The sequence below is a fragment of the Neofelis nebulosa genome, chromosome 3, assembly GCF_028018385.1.
Source record: "Neofelis nebulosa isolate mNeoNeb1 chromosome 3, mNeoNeb1.pri, whole genome shotgun sequence".
Classification (NCBI taxonomy): Eukaryota; Metazoa; Chordata; class Mammalia; order Carnivora; family Felidae; genus Neofelis; species Neofelis nebulosa.
The window spans coordinates 3,874,995-3,887,720 of NC_080784.1; the positions used below are offsets into that span (position 1 = coordinate 3,874,995).

General features: G+C 41.4%; 1 protein-coding gene across 5 annotated transcripts in view; it reads right to left on the bottom strand.

Moving 5' to 3' along the window:
- CSMD1 (CUB and Sushi multiple domains 1) overlaps window positions 1-12,726 on the bottom strand; it is a 2,016,488-nt gene that overhangs the window by 470,271 nt on the left and 1,533,491 nt on the right. For all 5 annotated transcript variants that reach the window (XM_058719853.1, XM_058719852.1, XM_058719850.1 and 2 more), the window contains one exon: window positions 10,676-10,779. In XM_058719853.1, coding sequence (XP_058575836.1) covers window positions 10,676-10,779 — 104 coding nt within the window. The remainder of the gene's footprint in view (window positions 1-10,675; window positions 10,780-12,726) is intronic.

Genomic DNA, 12,726 nt, shown 5'->3' on the forward strand with positions numbered 1-12,726 from the left:
ATTTCTAGAAAGCTCATGGTAGAGATGCATGATGCCATCAGTGAACTTGAGAGTGCATGAATAGAACTCCCTACACTGAACAGAGAGAATACAGCCTGAAAAAAGAAAAAAAGAAACAAAAAACGAACAAAAACAACAACAAAACGTGAACAGAGCTTCCAAAACCTGGGGGACAAAAAGGCCAAACTTGGCATCTTCAGTGTCCCAGAAGAAGAAGAGAGAGACCTTGGAGTGAAGGATATTTGAAGAAATAACTGCTGAACACTGCCCAAATATGATGAAATGAATAAACCTACAGTTCTAAGAAGCTTAGTGACCCTCACACCGGATAAATCCAAACAAAACCATGCAAGAACATCTAATTAAATGTTTGAAAACTAGAGACATAGAACAAAATCTGGAAAATATCCAGAGAGAAAGGACACATTTTTTTACTCAAATTTGCCAATTTGAATGTCAGTAGATCTCCTGACCGCTGGAGGCCACAGGAAGTGTCACAAAATGTTTCAAGTTTTTGAAGAAAAGAACTATCAAGCATAAGTTCCATGTCCAGTGAATGTAATCTTTAAAAATAAGAGGAAAAATTTTTTTAAATGTCAGACAAAGAATTTGCCGCTAGTAGACCCAACTTTAGTGACTGGTTACATGAATTTCTTCAAAAAGAAATGAAAGGGTAACAGGAGAAACTTGAAACATCAAGAAGAAAGGGAAGACTATATGAGAATATAAAGTATACTATTCTTTCATAATAAGTTCTAGAAATCACATTTAATGATTGAAATAAGTATTTTAACACCTCTGATACTCAATGACATTTAAAAGTTGGGAAGGTAAAGGAAGTGAGGTTACATGGAAAAGTTTTAAATGTTGATACCATCGTAATAGGCGGATGGCATGTTAATGTGCATGTCCTAATCTATGACACCTGTGCATGTTATTTTATATGGCAATAATTTCTCCAAATGTATTTAAGTTAAGCATCTCCAGGTGGGGAGATGGTAGTGGACTACCAAGGTGAGCTCTACATGCCTTCAAAGGTGTCCTCAGAAGAAGGAGGCAGAGGGAGATTTCAGACAGAAGAGAAAGAAAGTGTGAACTTGGAGGCAGAGAGGTAAGTGATGGCGCCATAGGCCAAGAAATACTAGCAGCCATCAAAAGCTGGAAGCATCTAGGACTGGATCCTCCCTCAGAGCCTCTGGAGAGAGTGTAGTCCTGCTGGCACCTTGATTTTGGCTGAATGAAACTGATTTTGGATTTCTGCCCTTCAGAATTATCAGAATATAAATTTCTGTTTTAAGTCACCAAGTTTGTCATAATTTGATACAGCAATAATAGGGAACTTATATACCTGTAGCCTGTTATAAGTCACAAATGTATATTGTAATATGCACAGTAACCATTTTGAAAACTATGGAGTCCTTAAAAAATGTGGAAGTTGGGGCGCCTGGGTGGCGCAGTCGGTTAAGCGTCCGACTTCAGCCAGGTCACGATCTCGCGGTCCGTGAGTTCGAGCCCCGCGTCAGGCTCTGGGCTGATGGCTTGGAGCCTGGAGCCTGTTTCCGATTCTGTGTCTCCCTCTCTCTCTGCCCCTCCCCCGTTCATGCTCTCTCTCTCTGTCCCAAAAAAAAATAAAAATTAAAAAAAAAAAAAAATGTGGAAGTAACCCACAGGAAGGTTAGAAAAGAAAAGCAAGAAAGAAAGTAAAAGAAACAGCAGAACCAGAGAAACAAATAGAAAACAAATAATAAAGTGGCACATACAAACTCTTTCTGTAATAACCTTCAATGTCAATTGTCTAATTCATCAAAAGACACAGTGTGGCAGAGTCGATAAATCATGACCCAAATACATGCTGTTCACAAAAAAAAAAAGAAAAAAAAAACACATTTCAAAGTCAAGGACAAAGGTATGTTGAAAGGAGAAGGAGAAGAGTTATACCATGAAAATACTGACAATAAAGAAGCAGGAGTGGCCACATTAAATTTTGATAAAGTAGACTTGAGAACAAAAAAATATTCTAGAGACAAAGTGGGATGTTATACAATGATAAAATGATCCACCAGGAAGACACACAAATCCTAACTGTGTACACAACAAACATTAGAACTTCAAAATACAAAAGCAAAACTGATAGAGCTGAGAGAAGAAACAGACAAATCCACAAGTACAGTTGAGGATTTTAACGGCCCACATTCAGAAACTAGATAGAAAATCAGCAAGGTTATAGAAGATCTGAACAATACAATTAGCCGACAGGATCTAATTGGCATAGAGAACACTATACCCAATAGCGGCAAACACACATGCCCCGTAAGCTCCTCTGAAACACTCACCTATATAGACCACATTCTGGGCCAGATAATAGACCTCAACACATTTAAAGAAACTGAAATAATACTACTGAAAGTGTTCTTTGACCACAATAGAATCAAACTAGAAATTCTTAACAGAAAGGAAACAGGAAAATTTCTAAACACACGAAAACTAAACAACACATATCCATGATCAAAAGAAGTCTCAAATGAAACAAACAAATAAAGAACAGAAGAAAAATGAGAACAAAACATATAGAAAAACATATCTGGAATATAGCTAAAGCAGTGCCAAGAGGACAATTTATAGTACTAAAAATAACTAGACAGGAGAAATGGAATGAAATAATTACCTAAGTTCCTACCTCCAGAAACTACAAAAAGTAAAGCAAAATAAATCCAAAGGAGCAGAAGAGGGGTATGATAAATATCAGAAATAAATATAATTGCAATAGAAAAAATAGAAATAAGAGAAATAAAAACTATTACTTTAAAAAATTAACATAATTGATAAGCTTCTAAGAAGACTGGGAAAGGGAGAGGGAGAGGGAGAAGACATGCATCACAAACAAATAAAAGAGTAGTTATTACTACAAATTCAGCAGTCATTAATGACATTATGCATGATAAGGAAATATTATGAACAACTTTAGACTCAGCAATTTGACAGGTTATAAAAAAATGAACCAATTCCTTGAAAACCACTAACTATCAAAATTCAACCAAGATGAAACAGACATTTGAACAGTCCTGTAACAATTACAGAAATTGATGCTGTAATTAAAAAGCTCCCCAAAAAGAAATCTGCAGACCCAGAAATTCACTGGAAAATTCTATCTATGTTTTATAGAAGAATTAACATCAATTTTCATAAACTCTTCTGGAAAATAACAGAGGAAGGAATACTTCTCAAGTCATTAAATGAGACCAGTATTAATTTCATGCCAAAACTAGACATAGATAGGGGAAGGGAAGGGGATGGGAGGGGAGGGGAGGGAAGGAGGAAAGGAAGGAAGGGTGGGAGGAAGGAAGGAAGGAAGGAAGGAAGGAAGGAAGGAAGGAAGGAAGGAAGGAAGGAGAGAGGCAGGGAAGGGAGGATGAAAGAAAGAAGGGAGAGAAGGAAGGGGGAAGGGAGGAGGGAGAGAAGGAAGGGTGGGTGGAAGGAAGGAAGGAAGGAAGGAAGGAAGGAAGGAAGGAAGGGGAGGAAGGGAGGAGGAAGGAAGGGGGAAGGAAGGAGGGAAGGAAGGAAGGAAGGAAGGGAAGGGAGGAAGGGAGGAGGAAGGAAGGGAGAAGGAAGAAGGGAGGGAGGGAGGTGGGAAGGAAGGAGGGAGAGAAGGGATGGAGGAAACGAGGGAAGGGAGAAACGAGGGAAGGGAAGGGAAGGACGGGAAGGGAAGGGAAGTATGAAAGAAAGAAGGAAGTTAGAAACTACAGACCTGTATGTCTCATGAACTTAGACAAACATATCCTCAGTTAAATACTATAAAAGTTAATCCAATGTGTAACAAGAATTGTTCTCTTCCTCAAAGTGGAATTGATTCCAGGCATGTAAGGCTGGTTCAACATTCAAAAGTCAACTAATGTAATTCACAATATGAACTAGCTAAAAAAGGACAAATATATACTCATATCAGTTAACACAGACACACAAAATTTGATAAATGGCAGGAAATATTATATTTGTGAATTGGAAGACTCAATTCTCTCCCAACTGTTCAACAATGTCATGCAACTCCTATCACAATCCCACCAAGAACTTTTAGACATATACAAGTTTATTCCACAATTGATACAGAATGGTTCAGACCTGAAAATAGCTAAAAGGACTAAATACTCAAGAAAATCAGAGTCCTTCAAATTGACACCTAAAAGCAGAAGTTATGATTAGAAAAGTTTATACATTAGACCTAATCAAAATTAAAACTTCTGCTGTGATGATACATATAAATAAGATACAAAAAAGTAATAAATTGAGGGAAAATATTTGCAAAGCACATATTGTGTAAAGAACTATTATCTAGAGGCACCTGGGCAACTCAGTTGGTTAAGCATCCAACTTTGGCTAGGGTTATGATCTTACAGTTTGTGGGTTCAAGCCCCATGTCGGGCTTTGTGCTGACAGCTCAGAGTCCACAGCCTGCCTCAGATTCTGTGTCTCCCTCTCTTTCTGCCCCTCTCTCTCTGTATCTCAAAAAAAAAAATAAAATAAAATGTTAAAAAAATTTTTAAATAGAACTATTATCTAGAATATACAAAAAGCTCTTAAAAATAATGTTAAAGAATCCAATGAGAAAATAGGGGAAAAACACCTGGACAATTTACCAAAAACGATGTCTCGATGACAAAAAAGCAAGAAGAGGTGTTCAGCGTCATCCAGCAGTTTCTTATAAAACAAAACATTCAACTAACATACAACCCAGCAACAGCAGTTCTGGAGTTCTATCCAAGACACATGAAAACTCATGGTCACGCTAAAACCTGTACAGAAATGATACGCAATTTGGTAGATGTTAAACACACAGTGGCATATCCATATCATGGAGTACATCAGTCATGGAAAGGACAGAACTATTCTTCAATAGTTCCTCAATATCCAGGGAATCTTGCTGAGTATAAAAAGGCAAGCACAGAAGGTTAGGCACTGTGACTCCATATATGTAACACTCTCACAAATGACACACCTGTACGGATGGAATTCAGAGTGGCTCTCAGCGTCAGGGAGGAGTGAGGGAGAGGGACACAGATATGATGAGCAAAAGCAACATGAGTTAGCTTTGTATGTGTCTTGACTTGAGGTGGGTACATGAATTGAAACAGGTGCTAAAATGGTATAGAACTGAACTCACACACACACACACACACACACACACACACACACACACACACACACACAGAAATAAAACCAGGAAAGTCTAAGATTAGTAAATTGTATCAATCAATGTCAATATCCTCATTGTGATGTTCTGTTATAGATTCAAAAGTGAACAGGAATCGTTTTGAGTTCAAATACCCATTGAGCAGTGTGCTGTCTACATGACCATGAATTAGAGCTCTGCTTGTTTTCGTGGAAACAATACCTTTGTCACAAGACTGCCATGAGACAACGCAGGTGCAGACAAGAGTCAGTAAATGACAGTTCCATCTCTCCCTGGCCTCCTCCTTCCTAGTATCTCCCATGTCCAAAGATGACTCAGAATACTGCTGAACCCCGCATGATTTGTGGTATTAAAGCAGATGTAATACCTAGTAGCGTAATATTTTCTTGTGGCACTGTACTTCTAATGTTTCTAAACCAATTTTTTATTAACCATTCCATTTTACACTTACACAATCCTTTGAGGTTGAAAGGCACGAGACAGGGATCCAGGCTTGTGGAAGTGGATGTCCCTTCTCGTTCTAAATGTCCTTATCTCCTCCACAAAGAGAATAACTTTGCCTTTGAGTTAACTTCATGTCAAAAACACGCCACACAAATTTGAAATGCTTTGGGCTGATGAGTCATGGAAAAGAGCTCCCTAGCTCTTCAGGTTAACAGTGTGAGAAGAAAGACATGTGTTTCCCGGCTTCTTAGAGAAAGCAATCACCGTCAGTCAATATTGGTGGCATAATCAGCAGAACATCTGGAAAATGACTCAGGTTGGCGGGGCCCAGGGTTGGCTGGACCCCTCCCCACTCCATCTTCAGCAGGCACTACAGATGAGCTACCCATCCCTTGGGACCTACAGCTTCTCCTCTGTAGGCAAGGAGCCTCCAAATACAACTTCCCATGGGCCCCCAAGGTCCTAGGTCAGCCTGCCTCCCCAGACACCTCAGAAACAGCTAGCCTCCCAAACCTAGAATGCTGGTGTTCAGCAGTCGGTTATTTCCCCACTGGAAGGGTAGCTGGAACAGAGAATCTAGACTCTGTAGCCCATCCAGAGAGGGTCCTGCTCTGCGACCCCTCTCCAGGGTCCTAATGAAGGCTGGCAGTCTCTGACTTCTCCGTTGCTCACCATCCCCTCGAAGCCCGCCCTGAATCCTACCACAATGTCTGAGTTGCGATAAATAGTTTTGCAAAGAAGCTGGTAAGAAAGCTCCCGGATAAAGAGGCAGCAATGGGAAAGCTAACATAGATAAAGTCTGATGTGTGCTATCAGCTGCACCCCCGCGCACAGGCAAGCCAATTAGAAGGGTGAGAATATGAAGAGAAATGTTTGTGATCATGTGATTCCAGGCTTCCAAGAACCGAAGGAGTGTACTTGATTTCTGATCATGGAAACACAGGTTTTTATCTAGAAAGCCTTCAAGGAGCTGTCTTCATGTACTTATTCCTAACATAAACTACTCAAGCTTTTCTCCAAAGCACTGAGATGTATATTGATTGAGTCCTCTGATGATATCAAAGATACATGAACATGGAATCATCAGTTTTTAGTGTTTGCTTTCTTAGAGCTGTTCCACAGCCTTTTAATAAAAAGAGAATGATGCCCTTCGGCTCAGGACCTGCCGACAACAGCAAGGGGACATGGCCATGGTCACACCAGGGGCTCAGGAAGCTTCTAGAAACAAGTAGCGGCTTCAGCAATAACAGGTCAACCAGCCATAAGAAACAACTGGTACCCTTAGCAGTTAACCCACACATCTCATTGGATGCAGGCAATGCTACTTGCCTGCAGACTTCCCTGAGGTTGGTTCTTGATCCCCTAAGAGGCACAGACATTTAAAACCTATAACCCAAAATTAAAGCAATTGCCCGGCCACCCATTGCTAATAACCGAAAAGGCCAGAGGAAACTCCAGATGCAATTCTTCTGCAAATTAAATTCAAGACCGTTATCAATATATATTCTTGGATAGATCTCCACAGAGATTTGCCAAATAAGTTATTTAATTTTAAGTCTGTCCCTCTGTAAAAATAACCAGAGTAACCTGTTTGTCTTTTGGGAAGATTGGATCATTAAAAGGGTCTCTCCTAAATTCAGTTGTCCTCTTGTTGTGCCAAGAATGTTAAGAAACTAAAAAGCCATTGACAGAAATTGGACATTTTACAACCATATCTAGGATGAACCGATTACGCTATCTCACTCTCCAAATTCTTCCTGAATATCCAAGACTAGAATTCTACCCCTACCCCCACCCCCCCCCCCACACACAGAGGGGAAACCTATAACATATTGAACCTGAGGTAGTGAATACCAGTCTTCCAAAAGAAGTTTCTTAACTCATATTTTATTTGAAATCTGCATCATGAGATCCAACGACTTCATCCCTGGTCTGGTACGTACCCGCCCCCATATCTGCCTCTCTCCAGTGAGATTTCCAGCTCCGCACTGAGAATGAAGTCTAGCCTATAAGCACTCAAAAACATTTGTCAATGTATTCCCTAAAAGTACCTGTTTATTTGAAGACACAGCTGTGGTTCTCTCCTTGTTTTCTTTCTTTTTCTGTGATTTTGTCTACTGAGGAAATCTATCAGTGGCTTCCTTTTTCTCCACTGCCGCTGATTAAATGCCCAAGTGATCTTTGCTACGTTATGTTTCCCAAAGGGCATCTCAGTTTGATTCAGTTGGCTATTTAGTGTTTCACTTATAGATGTGAGCTATCGAGAGGAAGTTCTAATAACACTTATGTCAATGTAATACATAGTTTGCTGTTGCTCTCTTAACAACAAATAGCATTAGAAAAAATAGGTGTATGACTTTAGATCTTTAATAGTGACCTAAGGGATTTTATAGGGCATTGCTTTGCTTCGTTTATATTTCATATTTTGCATTTATTTAGAATTTTCTTTCATTTGCTTTAGTGACACCCTTCCATAAATTAGCTGTTATGGTAATAATAAAGTTACTTCACTTGTGGGTTACATTTCTTAGTTCTGCAGCACTTTTGCACGCATTATTTCATTCTGCTCCTTGCCACAGGCAGAGGGACTTTATTATACACACTTTACAGGCATGAAGACAGAGGTGCAGAGAGGTAAAGTGACTTCCCTCAGGGTCACAGAGATAGTTAATAGCAAAGCCAGAGCCAGAAACTCCGTCGCTGGCTCTGTGGCCCCTTTCCCACCCACGCTGTGGGTGCTTGCAACCCCCTGCAGGCCAATGCCAGGCTGGGCGATCGGTGTGGGCGCCTGAAAACCATACTGTCGTCTGTCTGGTCCACAACCTGCAGGAGTCTGGACTCTAATAAATAAATGCATTTTTGTCTAGTAATTTGGCAAAAAAGAATATTTGGTGAGGGTGGGGGAAGAGGGGCATACATATACTGTGGTGGGAGACTAGACTGAGAGAAACTTTTAGGGGGGCTGTTGGAAAAGATGACATTGTAAACGAAGTTACCCATTCCCCCTGCAATTCACCTCTTGCAGCTTTTCCTGAAGGCGCACAAAGCAAGTAGACTCGTTTACTGCACCCCTGCTCGTAAATGCCAAGGGTGAGGCGGCAGGGAAAGCAAAAGGCGATCCATGAGGATGCCTCAGGAAGCGAGCCACGTCCATGCGTAGGAAGCAGTAGACACTGGAGAAGAATAACTGCTTTAAATACCCACATATATGCAGCATATACTCGTGGATGCATATCCAATGTAGTATATGCACACCAGGCTTGTGAGTTGGGGTAAACCCTCTAATCTTGTGGTAGAGTCCCCTCCCTGAGAAGGTGGTGAGAAAAGACCTCAAGATAAGGGAAGGCAACCTGGTTCGTGACATGCCTCACAGCCCTGTAACATGAGAGCACCCAGTCAGACCGTATGTCTGTACATTACACATATATGGGAGACAAAGAAGTCAAGAATGTGTAAAAGACGACGCCATGTGGCGTTTACCCAACTGAGCTAATGCCGGCACAAATAAAGCTGCTTCCTGGAAAGAAATGCCTCCAAACGGTGTCATGACTCTGTGAGCGAATCCCACTACAATCTATCTAAGTCTAAGTCTTATCATTTATCACACGAGGAGACTATTAACCCCTAACTTGCGGGGTAAAGGTAAGGACCAAATAAGATAGTATGTATTAGGTGTTTAGTACGGTACATGATACGTGAGATAGTTAATAATTATTAGCTATGATACTACTAATGCTGTTATTATAATTACCATCATAAATCATGGGCCAGTAACATGATTTTAATTATTAGCAGTGGTAGGAATTGACACCTAAGAAGATGAGGTAGTGACATGTGCTCGTAGGGAAAGATGCCCAAAATACAATAAATGACAAAAGCATGTTCCCAACGTAGTCAGAATATGGTCCCTTTTGTTTTTATTTCTTTTCTTTCCTTTTCTTTTCTTTCTTTATTTTTTTAAGTTTATTTATTTTGGGAGACAGAGAGAGAGAGAGAAAGGGAATACAAGCAGGGGAGGGGTAGAGGGAGAGCAAGCGAATCCCGAGCAGGCTCCATGCTCAATGCAAAGCCCAAACCAGAGCTCAGTCTCACCAACTATGAGATCGTGACCCGTGCAGAAATCAAGAGTTGGAGGCTTAACGGATTGGGCACCCAGGCGCCCCAACGGCCCATCCATTTGTTAACACATGGACAGCAGGTTCACCTACAGCACGTTTTTTAACAAAGTGAACCACCTCATAAGCAACTGCTAAATATTAGAGTGAGGGAGTGTAATGGCCAGGGAAGTTTTGTTTGTTTGTTTTGTTTTGCTTTGCTTTTTTCCGGCAGAATAACAAGCTGAAGGGATGGGGGGCAAGCTTCCCCACAAATAAAAAGCAAACCTGAGCGATGCACAAGTAAGCTGAGAAAAGGAAAAGGTGAGACTCTGCAGAATGGCCTCCATAAGGGAGGAAGGTTTGGCTCGGGAGCGGGAGTCGCTACATGAAGCCATCCGTGCAAGGTGCTTCCCTCTGTGCTGAAAGCCCTGATGACCAGAGATTCTCCCAGATCGTGTTTTCAGTCTGGATAGCAGAGGTCCCACAGGAGTGACAAAACCGTCCTCAAGGCCAAACTCAGCAGGCGGGGGAGGCATCCAGGGAACACTCTGCAGGGCCGACTACGCCTCCCCTGGCAAGCGGCAGAGCAGCGATCCACGCGCTGGTCCTGTCAGCAGGGCTGTGGCCGTACCCCCCTCGGGACTCTGGATGCACAGAGGCACAGCCCGCTACCCCAGGGCCACTTCCTGACAACCTGTCTACTTTTAGCACGTGGTCTTACAGGCTGTGAGGGCTCTGTAAGACCTATGGCATGGTGCTAGGAAATACCTGTACTTCCGAAAACACTGATAAAGAACAAGCAAACATGGAAACAGAGGAAACACACTCCTGAGTCAGTCCTCATGTGAAATCAGACTTGGACACCCTGAGCTCAGCAAGCTCCACCCATGAGGGCACAGACGGCCACGTGCGCTAGAGGAGAGGAGACCCCACGTCCCGTACTTACACGTATAAGACGGTCCTGGTGTCGCCCACTTTGCCAGCATCGCCCACGGTGAGGGTGTCATAGCCTCGCTCCAGTTCAAACTCCTCAAACGCGAGCTTGATGACCTAAATAAAGCAAAGGCAAAGACCATCATTTGGTATCACAGACATTTTCCATGACTTTAAATGCTGCAAATATTCAGCTGTAGTACACATTTTTGTCCCTTAATTCCACTGTATTTCAAACAAATTCAGGTGTCTTAAAAAGTAGTTCTATGGATAACTATATACATTTGAGAACTCTCAGGTACAGAATTTTATAGAATTCAAAACTGCTATCCCTTCAGAGACATTGATTACCAGTTTTAAAAGTGAAAATAACCCATATTGTGTTTTAAGTTAAATAAACGTCTATCAAATATTTAACATTTATAGTGCTTAGAAGGACCAAAAGATAACTCCATATAAGCAAAAGAATTGTTCATTAATTCTTTTAATATATCTCATACGTGAATTCTTTTCATATTTCTTTTAATATATTTTGAGGACACCCAAAACACTCTGAAATAAGTATTTTAGAGTAATGTATGCAGATTTCATGTAATTATCCAAATTAACATAAGGAAAAGATCTGAGGCTAGAAAGTTTTCTCCTACATTTAATTCTGCAAGGCCTCGAAGCTTTATTGTCATAAAGAACACTGTCATGGTGGTTGACCCCATGCCAACTAGACAAGACCAATTTGTGTCAGATACACCCATATATTAGGATTCTATGAACTTCTTTTTAATACAGCCCAGGGCCCTTTTCTCCAGAACGAAGAAATGCTTTCTTTGGTGACCAACAACATGATCGAGGAGAAAGAGAGTCAGCGATGTCATGAGATTAGGCTAGAATCCTGAGTGACAAAGAGAATAAGGAATGGGGAGTTAGCTGGATGGTAGATCCTGATAGATGGATAGAGAGACAGACAGGTAAGACAGACAGATACAGATAATGGGTTGGTAAGAGATACAAAGATCAATCAGTAGAGAGATGAACGAGAGAGATGACACATGATGGAGAGGATAGAAAAAAGTAAATAGATAAGTATAAATTATAGGTAGAGAAATCGATGATAGACAACTAGAGGAGACAGATGCATCCAGAGAGGCAGGAATCAAGGGAGGAAGACAGGACAGAGAGAACAGGAACCATAATACCAGAAAGACATTTTAATGGGATCTATTTCGGAGTAGAGCTAAAACTCTGGAATCTTGGGGCGCCTGGGTGGCTCGGTTGGTTAAGCGTCCGACTTCAGCTCAGGTCATGATCTCACAGTTCGTGGGTTCGAGCCCCACGTCGGGCTCTGTGCTGACAGCTTGGAGCCTGTTTTGGATTCTGTGTCTCCCTCTCTCTCTGCCCCTCCCCTGTTCATGCTCTGTCTCTCTCTGTCTCAAAAATAAATAAACGTTAAAAAAAAAAACAACAACTCTGGAATCTTGTAAAAAAGTATCAAATGGCTATTTCTTAGACCCGAAAGGAGGGAACGTGGTGCCAGGAAGAAGGCCGACTTCCGACTAACATCCAATTTAACGTGCAGGGTCCTGAGCGGGCTCTACACGGGTGTGCTTCTGAGCAATGCTGAGATGGAAGGCATTAACTTGGCTATTCAAAATTCCTACTAAAATTAGTGACACAGTCATTACAACTTATTAAAAGTCTACCCTTTCAAATTGCAGTGTTTGTCTGAATATATTATTTTGGCAATCTGCTGTGAAACAGGTGTCGAGACGGATAGCTCTTGCAAACCAGTGTTAACATGCATGTGAAGCTGAGGGCCTGAGGTGGGTTTTGTATCATTTTTTCTTTCTTATGTGTCTGTCTGTAAGTGACCAAGGTCCAACAAGAAGAGAATAAAGAAACTGAAGAATCATCATCGAGACCAGCGGTTTCCTTCCCAGCACCTTCCTGACACATTTACTCAGACCTGCCTCCTGTAACACCCTGCAGAGAAGCAGTGATAATCCATTACAGCCTGAGGGTCATGGTTGGACGATTCGTAATGAGCCACAGACAGGGGGTCTCACTACA